Source organism: Plecotus auritus (genome assembly GCF_963455305.1).
Source record: "Plecotus auritus genome assembly, chromosome: 4".
Classification (NCBI taxonomy): Eukaryota; Metazoa; Chordata; class Mammalia; order Chiroptera; family Vespertilionidae; genus Plecotus; species Plecotus auritus.
The window spans coordinates 150,105,971-150,119,491 of record NC_137775.1 but is presented as its reverse complement, the minus strand read 5'-3'; the positions used below and the strand labels follow the sequence as shown (position 1 = coordinate 150,119,491).

General features: G+C 38.3%; 1 protein-coding gene across 6 annotated transcripts in view; it reads left to right on the top strand.

Annotated features, from left to right (window-relative positions):
• KMT2E (lysine methyltransferase 2E (inactive)) overlaps nucleotides 1-13,521 on the top strand; it is a 102,018-nt gene that overhangs the window by 52,292 nt on the left and 36,205 nt on the right. For all 6 annotated transcript variants that reach the window (XM_080665911.1, XM_080665908.1, XM_080665910.1 and 3 more), the window contains 4 exons: nucleotides 3,025-3,139; nucleotides 4,895-5,124; nucleotides 8,897-8,977; nucleotides 10,878-10,936. In XM_080665911.1, coding sequence (XP_080522037.1) covers nucleotides 3,025-3,139; nucleotides 4,895-5,124; nucleotides 8,897-8,977; nucleotides 10,878-10,936 — 485 coding nt within the window. The remainder of the gene's footprint in view (nucleotides 1-3,024; nucleotides 3,140-4,894; nucleotides 5,125-8,896; nucleotides 8,978-10,877; nucleotides 10,937-13,521) is intronic.

Sequence of the window (13,521 nt, the reverse complement as noted above, 5' to 3'; positions counted from 1 at the left end):
ATGTACATTGGTTGCGGGCACATCCCCAGTGGGAGGTGTGCAGGAGGCAGCTGATGGATGTTTCTCTCTCATCGATGTTTCTAGCTCTCTATCCCTCTCCCTTCCTCTCTGTAAAATAGCAATAAAATATATTTTTTAAAAAAAGTTAAAAAAAAAAAGAATATTTCCTTAATATAAAATACCCTTAAATACCAGTTCATCTTCAGTTTTCCCTCACTTGTCTCAAAAATGTCTTTTTGTAATTGTTGCGTTCAAATTGGGGTCCAAACAAGATCCACACATTGTATTTGATTGAAATGTCTCTTGAATCTCTTTTCATCTGTGACAACCTTTTAAATTTGTTTTCCCTTACAATATATATAGCCTGTTGAAGAAACTGGTCATTTGGCCTATAGAAGTTTCAACATTCTGAATTTGATATCATGTAATATTCTACCTGGCATTTAGAACTAGAGATGTGATTAGCCTCAAATTTCGCCCCCCACTCTTTCCCTCATTTTTCTTTTTAGCATGATATTTTCTTTGTGGGACTTTGTAATTTCTATTGCATAGCATTAGAAGAGGCACATAATAAACTTGGTTGTCTAACTTGGTAGTGATAAGTGATCAACAGGCTGTTGTCAACCTTATCTATTTATCAGCTTTCAAACCTTTCAAGATTTTAGCTTCCATAGTTATCTCTTGCCTAAATCCATTATCTCTTAGGGGTTGCAGATTCTTACTTGATGATAAATGTTATACCAGTATGCTAAGTCAATATTTTTGTGAATATACATAAATTGGCTAAATAGAGCACTATAGCAACTATTGACAAAAATTATTATTGCATATTATCTCTAGTCCTGTCATTAAAAATTTATTAAAGGTTTGTGATAATATTTCAGGAGGTTTTGAGGGAAACTTCTTTGGCTTTAATAGAGTGATTTTTATTAGTATGAGTTTCTGTTGACCTGTTATACACATGTAAACATGGTAGGTTTGCTCAGATTTAATTGTTTTCTATTGATTGGACATTTGAATGATTTCTGCTCTTATATATAGTTTTATGAATAGTATTTCAATGAACATCTCAATTCTGCGAGTCTTTAATAGTGGGATTACTTTCTTGGGATAAATTTCCGAAGACAGTGTTACTGGATCAAAGGACTTTTGGTATTGGTCACAACATTAGATTTATTGTGTTCTGGCAATGCAGAGCTTTGAGGATATCTATCATCATGGGACTTTTTAAGAACTCTTCTATGTATATCTGTTGTCCAACAATTCTTACTGTGTTTTTTAAAATATATTTTTATTGATTTCAGAGGGGGAGGGGGAGAGAGAGAAATAGAAACATCAATGATGAGAGAGAATCATTGATCGGCTGCTTCCTGCACGTACCCCACTGGGGATGGAGCCCACAACGCAAGCATGTGCCCTGGCTAGAATCGAACCGTGACCTCCTGGTTCATAGTTTGATGCTCAATTTGTTAACCTTTTAAAAATTACTTTTAGTAAGAAGTGTCATTAGAAATGAGGATCTTATACTTACCTGGCAGGGAAGATACCATGATCAAGAAATGAGGATCTTGCCCTAACCGGTTTGGCTCAGTGGATAGAGCATTGGCCTGCGGACTGAAGGGTCCCAGGTTCAATTCCCGTCAAGGGCATGTATCTTGGTTGCAGGCACATCCCCAGTAGGGGGTGTGCAGGAGGCAGCTGATCGGTGTTTCTCTCTCATCGATGTTTCTAACTCTCTATTCCTCTCCCTTCCTCTCTGTAAAAAATCAATAAAATGTATTTTAAAAAAAAGAAATGAGGATCTTGATAAAGTATTTCTGCCTTTTTACATTGCCAGCTTATCAGTGCTGCAGCTTTAATTTGAATCATGAGGTTATGCAAAGTATTTGTGATTTGTTTACATGCTTGTACTAAAAGCTTTATTTTTTATTTCTAACTTCAAAATATAAAATTTTTCACAGTACTCATTAGAAATATATTCAGAGTTTAATCTAAATCCCTAAGAGTTAATCTGGAAATTCCTCCACTGCGTTGACCTTGCCAACATCACCACTCCCTAGATTTATAGGATTTCTTTTCAGGATTAACATTAGGATTGTTAGGGTGTCAGCTAGACAGACAGGACCTAGGAGAGGCCGCTGTACCTGGAGGGTACATGGGAGACGTGACAAACCCAAACCAGCAAACAGGCCGGAGTGGGGACAGGACCCCCAGGGTGTGGTCTGACCAGCCCTCTAGCACCCCGGGCAGCCTGGCAGTGTGAGGAGGTGTGTGTGGGACCTGAGGAGGGGGCTGTGCACCTGCCCAGGGTGGCAGGCAGGGGTGTCACCCTCTGAACTCCCAAATAAGAGTTACATGGCTCCACTTCAGCTCGCCAAGCTGCCCATCACATTACATCAGAGTGTATTTCCTTTCCTTGTAAATAAACCTTCGCATGTTCTGCTGCTTAAAAAAAAAAAAGTTAATCTTTGTACTCTGGCCATAATTCCTACATGTTGCATTAATCATAGTAATGTAGATCAGGAATTGCTAAAACTCTACTTCTTCTTTCTATGTAATTTTTTAAAAATATATGTTTTTATTTATTTCAGAGAGTAAGGGAGAGGGGGAGAGAGACAGAAACATCAATGATGAGAGAGAATCATTGACCAGCTGCCTCCCCCTCCCCGCACCCCCCACTGGACATCCGCAACTCTGGCATGTTCCCTAACTAGGAATCAAACTGTGACCTCCTGGTTCATAGGTCGATGCCCAACCACTGAGCCACAGCAGCAGACAGGACATTTATTTTAATTAAACGAAAGTTTTATTATGATATGGAATCTAGATAGGATATATCTTATCCACAGGGTGTCTATCTACTACAAAAAGACATTTTATTGGCAATGGCAAAGTAAATAATGACTCAGTTACAACAAGACATTTTATTTGTATAGCCAATAAACTAAGTGCTTATAATTTTAAATTGCTTAAAAGGAAAAAAAATGAATGGAATTCTCTTTGATACAACTTTTTCCCCTCCAGACCAGAATCCGTAGAAGCTAGCCCTGTGGTAGTTGAGAAATCCAACAGTTATCCCCACCAGTTATATACCAGCAGCTCGCATCATTCACACAGTTACATTGGTTTGCCCTATGCGGTAAGTGTCAAGCATTTCTTTAGAAGGGTGTGTGTGTGTGTGTGTGTGTGTGTGTGTGTGTGTGTGTGTGTGTGTGTGTTTTGAAGGCTATTATATCTAGAGCTTAAAAGTAGATGTGTGTGGCATTGTACTTAAAACTGAATACTTGAAAAGCATACTTGTTTTATACTACCTAAACAGTTAGGTACATAATTAATAGCTTAATAGTTCATTGATCTAACTATATTTATTCAAGGAGTTAAAATTCTATAAGAGGAATTCTTTAGAAGTATTATTACTATTATTATTTTGTATTTTATGCTATTAATAGCTTTGTGTTAAAATACATTCTTTTTCTTTCTTTTTGTTTTGTTAATCTGATGATATTTTTTCATTGATTTTTTAGAGAGAGTAGAAGGGAGGGGGAGAGACAGAGAGAGAGAGAGAGAGAGAGAGAGAGAGAGAAACATCAATGTGAGAGAGACACATCAATTGATTGCCTCCCGGACTCACCCAGACCAGGGTTGGGGATTAAGCCTGCAACCGAGGTACGTGCCCTTGCCTGGAATTGAACCTGGGACCCTTCAGTCCAAGGGCCGACGCTCTATCCACTGAGCCAAACCAGCTAGGGCACATTCCTTCTTTATAAAAAGACTATAGGTAGAATTGTACTATCTACTGTTAGCATAATGGAGAACATTATGTAAGTGAAATAAGCCAGTCAGAGAAAGACAAGTACCATAGGATTTCACTCATATGGTAATTTAATGAATAAACTGAACCACCAAGCAAACTAGAGACAGACTCAGAGAGACCAGACAGATAGTCTTGGTGGGGTGGAGTGGGGAAAAGCTGTTGGGAGTGGTGAAAAGATTGAGAAGAAAAAGAGAGAACTCATGGACATGGACAACAGTGTGGTGATTGTGGGGGTGGAGGTGGAAGGGGCATAGAAGGGATAAATGGTGATGGAAAAAATAAAATAAAAATAGAAAAAAAAAGACTAGGTAAAATTGTACTATCTACTGTTAATTCTAAATTATATAGTAATTTATATAGTAAATTACATATTTACTGTTTATTGAGCACTTATGTGCCAGACTCTGTGGTATTTTTACATATATCTAATTTAATCTTCAAAAACAACCTCATGAGATAAGGAGTAATTTTCATCTCTGTTTCATAGCTAAGAAAATGAAAGCTTATCTGACTTAACTTATTCAGTGTTACATAGCTATAAGGGGCAGAGTTTAGATCAGAACAGTTGCAGAACTGGACACATTTGAGATATTATTGAGGTACAATTATGAAAGATTTTTACTGTTTGGACAGAATAAAAAATACCCAATTTTAGAAAAATCTCCTATTAATACTTTATAGGGATAATATGTCTTTTGTAGTTGTTTTGTTATTCTTTAGCCTCTATATTCCTGAGTTCTTTTTACTTCTGTTCTCACATCTTGCACCTGATTTTATCTTGAAGGCGAAGAAGCTATGTAACCAATAGGACTGTGAAGATATCTTCTGATATGGGGGATGAGGGGGTAGAGTTTGAGGGAAATCATTGTGAAGGTGATCAAGGTTGTAGATTGACATTTTCACTCACTACTGTGGTTTAATATTTAGCTTCACCAAGTCATTGTTTTAGAGATATTGAGAAAGAAATGGGCCATTTTCATATCTCTTGAATATTCAAATTAAGGATTGAATTTTAACTTGCTTATTAGTTCATATTATTATTGAAATTATATTGTGCTGTATTTGTGTTCAATAATCCAGGACCATAATTATGGTGCTCGTCCTCCTCCAACACCTCCGGCCTCACCTCCTCCGTCAGTTCTTATTAGCAAAAATGAAGTAGGCATATTTACCACTCCTAATTTTGATGAAACTTCCAGTGCTACTACAATCAGCACATCTGAGGATGGAAGTTATGGTACTGATGTAACCAGGTGCATATGCGGTTTTACACATGATGATGGATACATGATCTGTTGTGACAAATGCAGGTAAAATATTTCACACCATTAGTTTATTTTTGTTGACTGTTGCTACCTTTGATTGTTAATGTTGGAAAAGATAAAGTCACTTTTGAGGGAATTATGAATGCATTTTAAAGTGAGACCTCTGCTATTATCAGTGCAGTCTGTTTTGCTCCTATAAAAAAGCCCCTATGGGAAAAATCTATCTTAAAGTTGATTAGAACTCCTCATTATTAATTGAGTATTAGGCAATCAGTTTTGATCATTATTCATATAGGATCACATCTTTCTTGTCACTCTTTTAATAGTAATATAAAAACATAAAGTAGTAGACAAGATAGAAATGAGAGAATTGAGTCCTGTATATTTCTTTTGGAATTATTTGTGCTGTATAGTCAACTGTGATTTTTCCAATTTGGGGGAAATTATACATTTTGATTGATGTTTGTTTGACCTGACTCTCTCACCTCCTTTTGACTTGAACCTTGCAGCACTCTGGAGTCTCCTTGAACCAGAACCACAGTCTCCCCTCCCCCAACCCTGGTTCAACCACCAAGAAAGGCCTCTTCCCCTAGAGAAGGTGTGATTGGGACAGAAAGTGGGGCTTTGTTTTCTTTTTCCTTCCTTTCTTTCTTTCTTTCTTTTTTTTTTTCCTGGTGGGAGGGAGTTGGGGAGGATGGAGAGGGAACAGTAGGATTTCAGCCTGAAAGTTACTGAGTCCATCCCCTGCATAGTGTGGGAATCAAAGTATTCAAGCAGTGCACTGTAGTGGGTTAGAAAGATTGATAGTTTTACAGAATTCCCTGGGTCTGGTGCTTATGTCATAGCTTTGTTATTTGATTTGAAATAGTCCAGTGTGAGTATAAATATGCATCCTAGAGCCAAATGTAAATTACTTTGCATTATTTTGTAATATTGTTACCATTTATTAGATTAAGTGATTAAGGTTTGGATGTTATTGTTATATAAACATGCAGTTAGGGTTATATTTCAAAAAGTTGATTTACCTTTGCCAAAAGGGGAAAAAAGGTAGTCTTAAGTGGAATGTGAAATTTGATATTTTTATGGAAAATTGTAATTTTAATACTTGAGTTAATACTCATAAAAACATATTAATAACATTTTCAAATTTAAAGATAAATTCTTATTACCTGTGACACATATCAGTACCATGAGCAATCACTCCAGTAAATTTATTCATGAGGCAAATTTAAAGAATTAAAAAGTAACCTTAATGATAACTTGTTATCCTCATTATTTTTATTAGCTACTTACTAGAATATCTTTCAATTCATATTTTAACCAATAATATAAAATAGCTTTCTTTTAGCTGATTTTGTCTGTGATAAATTACATACCATTTGCAATGTTTTTATTTTAATGCATAATCTAAACAGTGTTTTTCTTTTGATTTAATTACATTGATCTATATAGAATATAGAATAATCCCTTTATTAGAAAATAATGAAATAGTCCTTAGGATTTATACCTATCTACAAAATCTTGAAGGAACAGTTTACAGTTTTTGTATTTCTCAAGGTATTTGCTTCTCTGCAACTGCTGTCTTTGTTATGAATCTTTTTTTTATCATTCTATTTTTTTACTGCTTAACTTATAGTGTACTACATTTCTTTTTTATTCTTGTTTTTTATTGCTTTTGTGTATTTCCATATACTCACTGCTCATTCTCATCTCTTTCAAATTTGACATCTAGAGCTCTGATCATTTATTTATTTTCTAGTTCTGTTTTCTGCATGACATCATTGGTTATCCCCCAAATTTAACTTGTTATTCAAACCCTCCTTTTAGGGTGCTCTGCCTTTAAAAAAAAAAAAATATATATATATATATATATATATATATATATATATATATATATATATATATATTATTTCAGAGAGGGAGAGGGAAAGAGGGATATAAACATCAATGATGAGAATCATTGATAGGCTGCCTCCTGCATGCCCCCCACTGGGGATTGAGTCTGCAACCTGGGCATGTGCCCTGACCAGGAATCAAACTATGACCTCATGTTTCATAACTCGATATTCAACCACTGAGACACACAGGCCAGGCATGCCTTTGTTGTTGTTTTTTGTGTGGTTTTTTTTTTACTTCCCCCGCCCCCACATCTTTGATATACATAGACATATATTTCATTGCCTTCCACCTTATACTAGTTCTTGTCCCAAGATTTTCGGTTAAGTGAAGAACAACAGTATGATAGTTGTTAATTTCATACCTTTATATATTAGAAGTAGCTAATCCTAATATATAAAAACCCTGGGTCATAACGACCGGAGGCTGACCAACAGGAAGTCAGTGCTGGCCCCGCCCCCAAGCAATCGGATAGGGGCAATCAGGCAGGCAGGCAGAGTGATTAGGGGTGATCATGTAGGCAGACCAGCGGTTAGGGGTGATTAGGTAGGCAGACCAGCGGTTAGGGGTGATCAGGTAGGCAGGCCAGCGGTTAGGGGTGATCAGGTAGTAGGCAGATGGCCCCTCGCCAGGCTGGCCCCACCCTCAAGCAAGCTGTTAGGGGCAATCAGGCAGGCAGGCCGAGTAATTAGGGGTGATCAGGTAGGCAGACCAGCAGTTAGGGGTGATCAGGTAGGTAGTCGAGTGGTTAGGGGCGATCAGGTAGGCAGACGGCCCTTCACAGGGCTGGCCCCGCCCCCCAGCAAAGAAAGAGGGAGGCCCAGGCCAGCCAGCCATTGCACCCCAGCCTGTCACCTGCAGAAGGAGGCCACTGGTAGCAGGGGAGGAGCGGGTAGTGCTGCACAGATAGCAAGCAGTGGCGGGGGTGGGGCCAGCTGCCTGCAGCCCGGGGAAGGAAAGTCCCAATAGGCCCTGATCTCAGGCCACACACGAGTGCACGAATTTTCATGCACTGGGCCTCTAGTTATTATATAAAGATATGACTGTTTTTAGAAATAGGCAAATATGTCAACTTTAGACCAATTAAAGTCACAAATTGAAAAGTTTGCCTCAAGCTGGTCCATGTATTCCATTAAAAATAGAGAACAGAGTCAGTTTAATCTCTGTCCTCATGGAATGTTTTCTGGATTCTTAAACTTCATCTTCTCTGCCATCATTCTAGTTCTCTCCTCCTTTAACTCAGGTCTGGAATTTTGGAAAAGCCTCTTATTTGTGTGTTTTGTATTTTTTGCTTTCAGTTTCTTCTTTGAATTAACAGTTTATACCACCATAGCACCTCTAGTTGTTATCTGTTGCCATTAGAAAAAATTTACACATATCCTGACATTCCAAGTCCTATATAATCTGACTATACATTATTAATCCATGTTTAGTCTTCTCTTTCAAAATGAATATTCCTCTTCATAGATATTAACCACATTCTGACTAGTGCTCCTCATATCTGCCTACTTGAAGAAAATATTGCTATAGGAACTAATCTTTTCTTCCTAAAGACCCAAACAACGTTCTATTCAAGTTCATTGTTTTCCAGGGTGCTTTTCCCATTAACTCCAAGTAGTGTGGACCTTTCTACTTTGTGATTGCTAATAATATTTATAATGTATATCTTTTGCAGTTTAAAATTTTATTTGCTTTATAAATTTATATATAATGTATTTGTCCTCTTGTTTTTACATCTCAAAGTTTTATCTCCCTGAGGACATATTTCTATGAATTCCTCACAGCACTTTTTAGTACTTTTACAGTATTAAATGCAAAGTAGGCACTTAAGTGATAAATGGAATATCAAATCTTAATTTAAGGATGATTTAAAAAATACTTTATATGTTCTGCTTTTTGCTTTTTTTTTTTTTTTTTTAAGTGTTTGGCAACATATTGACTGCATGGGGATTGATAGGCAGCATATTCCTGACACATATCTATGTGAACGTTGTCAGCCTCGGTAAGTTGTGCATACCAATAAGATTGCCCATAATTTTACTGAGATAATCTTTAGTTAATAGAAATTTATGTATGAATAAAAATGGGTTGTTTTTTTGTTTTTTATTCTGACAATCCTAAAATCAGGAAGAATCTATTGATACTGTTATAGTTAGTAGCATTTTTACTTTTTTAATGATGCATGAAATAATAGTGCATCTTCTATGTAATGCCATGTTTTTTTTTTCCACTGGAATGCACTCTGTTAAAGAGTTACTAGCAGGACATTGCCTCAGTTACAGAATTTTGTAGTTTTGCAGTAATGTGTTTTTCTCCCATTTCTTTTTTGTGGTGTCTTTGTGTGTGCACTAGGGTTCCCTTTTTTCCATATCTACCCAGCACTTGTTGATTTATTGATAATAGCCATTCTAACAGGTGTGAAGTGATACCTCTTTGTAGGGTTTTTTTTCTTTTTTTTTTCTATCACCACTTATCCCCCTTATATCTTCTTTCACCTCCACCTACCATCCTCCCTCTGAAATTACCACACTGTTGTCCATGTCCATGAGTTCTCTCTTTTTTCTTTTTTGTTCTTTTGTATTTTTTTATATAATAATTTTTATTGATTTCAGATAGAAACATCAATGATGAGAGAGAATCATTGATTGGCTGCCTCCTGCAAGTCCCTCCTGGGGATCGAGTTGTAACCCAGGCATGTGCCCTGACCAGGAATTGAACCATGACCTCCGGTTCATAGGTTGACCCTCAACTGCCGAGCCGCACCTACTGGTCCTTTTGTATGTTTTTAAAAAATCTTTTTATTAGGACATTTCAAACCTATATAAAAATAAATAGTATTCTGAATCCACATATTTCCACCACCCTGCTTCAACAATTATTAACAACCTTTTTTCATTTATTTTGCCATCTATTTCTTATCCCCTTCACATACTATTTTAATGTAAATCCAAGATATATTATTTTATTCATATGTATCCTTATGTATTTCAAGATGTATGTATTTATGTATATAAAAGAATTTTTAAAAATAACCATAACCACAAAAAAATTATCATATATGAGCCAAACTGGCTAGGGCTATTTTTTAATGGGATAAGTAGCTGTTGTTAACTATTATTTTAATCAATAAGAGTTGATTAAAAACTGACCTTTAGGGAAGGCAGTCAATTGAGCAATAACTGCCATCATTCTGTGGTGATTAAGACAGTTATCATTGGTGCTATAGGATCGTTGCATATCCTAGTAGACATTAAGGCAAGTCTATTACTAAGTTGTAGGCATTTCGGTCTAGAGCCCTTATTCTCCCATCTCAAAATACTATCTAGTGTTATTTGACCTCTAGACTGATAAGTTAGACAGTAAAATATAGGGGGAAATAAAATAAAACAATTACTACTGATGATGTAATGTACTTCATGAGTGGAGGCTGAAGGAAGTTAATGAAATATTTTACTTAATTAAATGTTTAGTGTTTATTATTTCAAAAGTGGAAGTAATTTTAGGCAAATGGTATAATGCAAATAGACTCTAATTTAGTGTCATTCATTTCTTTTAAGAAATTTAATTTATAACTTTTGTTACACATGTTAACATTCTTTTCCAGACTCTTTGCTTTAAATATTCAATTAAAATTTCTTTTAAAAAGATGTACTAGTTTCCTACGTTTAAAAAAAATGATTTTCTTAACAGTGCAATTATAGTCACTAAACTGGCATATAATGCTAATGATGCTAGATGAAATCTAATGTGAGGCAAGGGGCAGTACATGTATTTTATACTGTTGATTTTTCAGTGAGAACATTAGAGAAATTGTAAGTTTGTCACATTTAAAACAAATCTGCTTTATATTTAAATTTATGAAAGTTTGATAAATAATAATCATGCTAATATTTTAAATGTAGGAGTTTGGATAAAGAGAGAGCAGTGCTACTACAACGCCGAAAAAGGGAAAATTTGTCAGGTGGGTAAAAAAGATCTATACTAAGTAGAATTAGTGTGGTTGAGAGAATAAGTGGCCTGCATATTTTTAATCGGATAGAAATATCTTACTGCTGAATGTTGATTGTATATAATTTACAATCTCAGATATAGATTTTTAAATATTCTTTTTTACAGATTATAGAATAAGAATGTAGGAAATATGGAAACTAGAGGAAAATAAATAAATTTAAATTGTATAGGAAAATACATAGGTAACCTATTGGTTTAAAGAAGTTAAATATGTTTGTTCTTTGAAAAGATGTGGATTCATTAGTTTATTATTTGGAATAGTGTTTCTTTCATTTTTAGGAACAGAATTTAGAAGTATAACATTGCTACAACTTTCATTTTGGCTTAAAACATGCTGATACCAATACAGCTGGTTTTGAATAATAATAGTTTATTGAACTATTCCTGTTTCATGGACATTTGGGTTATTTTCATTTTTTGTTTTACTTTGTTTTTATTACAAACTAGAGGCCCGGTGCACGAAATTCATGCACCAGGGGGGGTTGTCCCTCAGCCCAGCCTGCACCCTCTCCAATCCAGGACTGCTGGCTCCCAACTGCTTGTCTGCCTGCCTTCCTGGTTGCCCCTAACCACTTCTGCCTGCCAGCCTGATCACCCCCTAACCCAGCCTTGGGCAAACTACGGCCCACGGGCCGGATCCGGCTGTTCTATCCGGTTCTCTTGCTCTCCCCTCCGCTCCTTTACTTTGAATTTATATTAGTTCACACAAACACTCCATCCATGCTTTTGTTCCGGCCCTCCAGTCCAGTTTAAGAACCCATTGTGGCCCTTGAGTCAAAAAGTTTGCCCACCCCTGCCCTAACCACACCCGTGCCAGCCTGATTGCCCCAAACTGCCCTCCCCTGCAGGCCTGGCCACCCCTAACTGCCCTCCCTTGCAGGCCCGGTCCCCCCTAACTGCCCTCCCCTACAGGCCTGGTCCCCCCCAACTGCCCTCCCCTGCAAGCCTTGTCCCCCCCAAAACTGCTCTCCCCTGCAGGCCTGGGTCCCCCCCCCGCCCCCAACTGCCCTTCCCTGCAGGCTCGGTTGCCTCCAACTTCCCTCCCCTGCCGGCCTGGTCACCCCTAACTGCCCTCCCCTGCAGGCTTGATCACCCCCAACTGCCCTCCCTTGCAGGCCTGGTCCCTCCCAACTGCCCTCCCCTGCTGGCCTGATCACCCACAACTGCCCTCCCTTGCAGACCTGGTCCCTCCCAACTGCCCACCCCTGCTGGCCATCTTGTGGCAGCCATCTTGTGTGTTGGAGTGATGGTCAATTTGCATATTACTCTTTTATTAGATAGGATAGAGGCCTGGTGCACAAGTGGGGGTCGGCTGGTTTGCCCTGAAGGGTGTCCCTGATCAGGTTGGGGGTTCCCTTGGGGCATGGGGTGGCCTGGGCGAGGGGCCTGTGTGGTTTGCAGGCCGGCCACGCCCCCCGGCAACCCAAGCGGAACCCCTGGTATCTGGGATTTATTTATCTTCTATAATTGAAACTTTGTAGCCTTGAGCAGAGGCCAAGGCAGGCCAGGGCGGGTGGAAAGCTTGTCTTTCTCCAGGGGAAACCCAAGCCTCCTGCTCTCTCCAGCTCTGTGGCTGCCGCCATTTTTGTTGGGATTTATTTATCTTCTATAATTGAAACTTTGTAGCCTTGAGCGGAGGCCAGGGCGGGCGGAAAGCTTGGCTTCCTCCATTGCCGGGGAAACCCAAGCCTCCTGCTCGCTCCATGGCTGCAGCCATTTTTGTTGGGATTTATTTATCTTCTATAATTGAAACTTTGTAGCCTTGAGTGGAGTCCAGGGCCAGCCAGAGCAGAAGGGAAGCTTGGCTTCCTCCATTGCCGGGGAAACCCAAGCCTCTTGCTCGCACCGTGGCCGCAGCCATCTTGGTTGGGTTAATTTGCATACTCCTGATTGGCTGGTGGGCGTAGCGGAGGTATGGTCAATTTACATATTGCTCTTTTATTAGATAGGATAGTACTTTCAGTGAAACTCTGTTGCATATGTTTTTGTTTTGTTCTTTATTTTTTATTTTTATTGATTTCAAAGAGGAAGGGTGAGGGAGACAGAGATAGAAACATCAATGATGAGAAATAATCATTGACCAGCTGCCTCCTGTACACCCCCTACTGGGGATCGAGCCTGCAACCCAGGCATGTGCCTTTGACCAGAATCAAACCTGGGACCTTTCAGTACGCAGGCCGATGCTCTATCCACTGAGCCAAACCAGCTAGGGCTCTTGTCTATGTTTTTGTGTGCTTTTGCCATTTTATATTTGGATGGATCCCTAGAAAAGGGAGTGTTGGGTGAAAGGCTAAGTGCACATAGAATTTTGGTAGATTTGGCTACCCTTTGCAGGGAACTTTGAATTTCCTTTGGCAATGTATGCAACTGCATGTTTCCCACAGTCACACCATCTGAGTGTGTTGTCAAACTTTTTTATCCTTTCTAGCCTAAGTATGAGAACTGACATTCATAGTTTGCATTTTTTTGTTTTTAAAATATATTTTTATTGATTTCAGAGAGGAAGGTAGGGAGAGAGAGATAGAAACATCAATG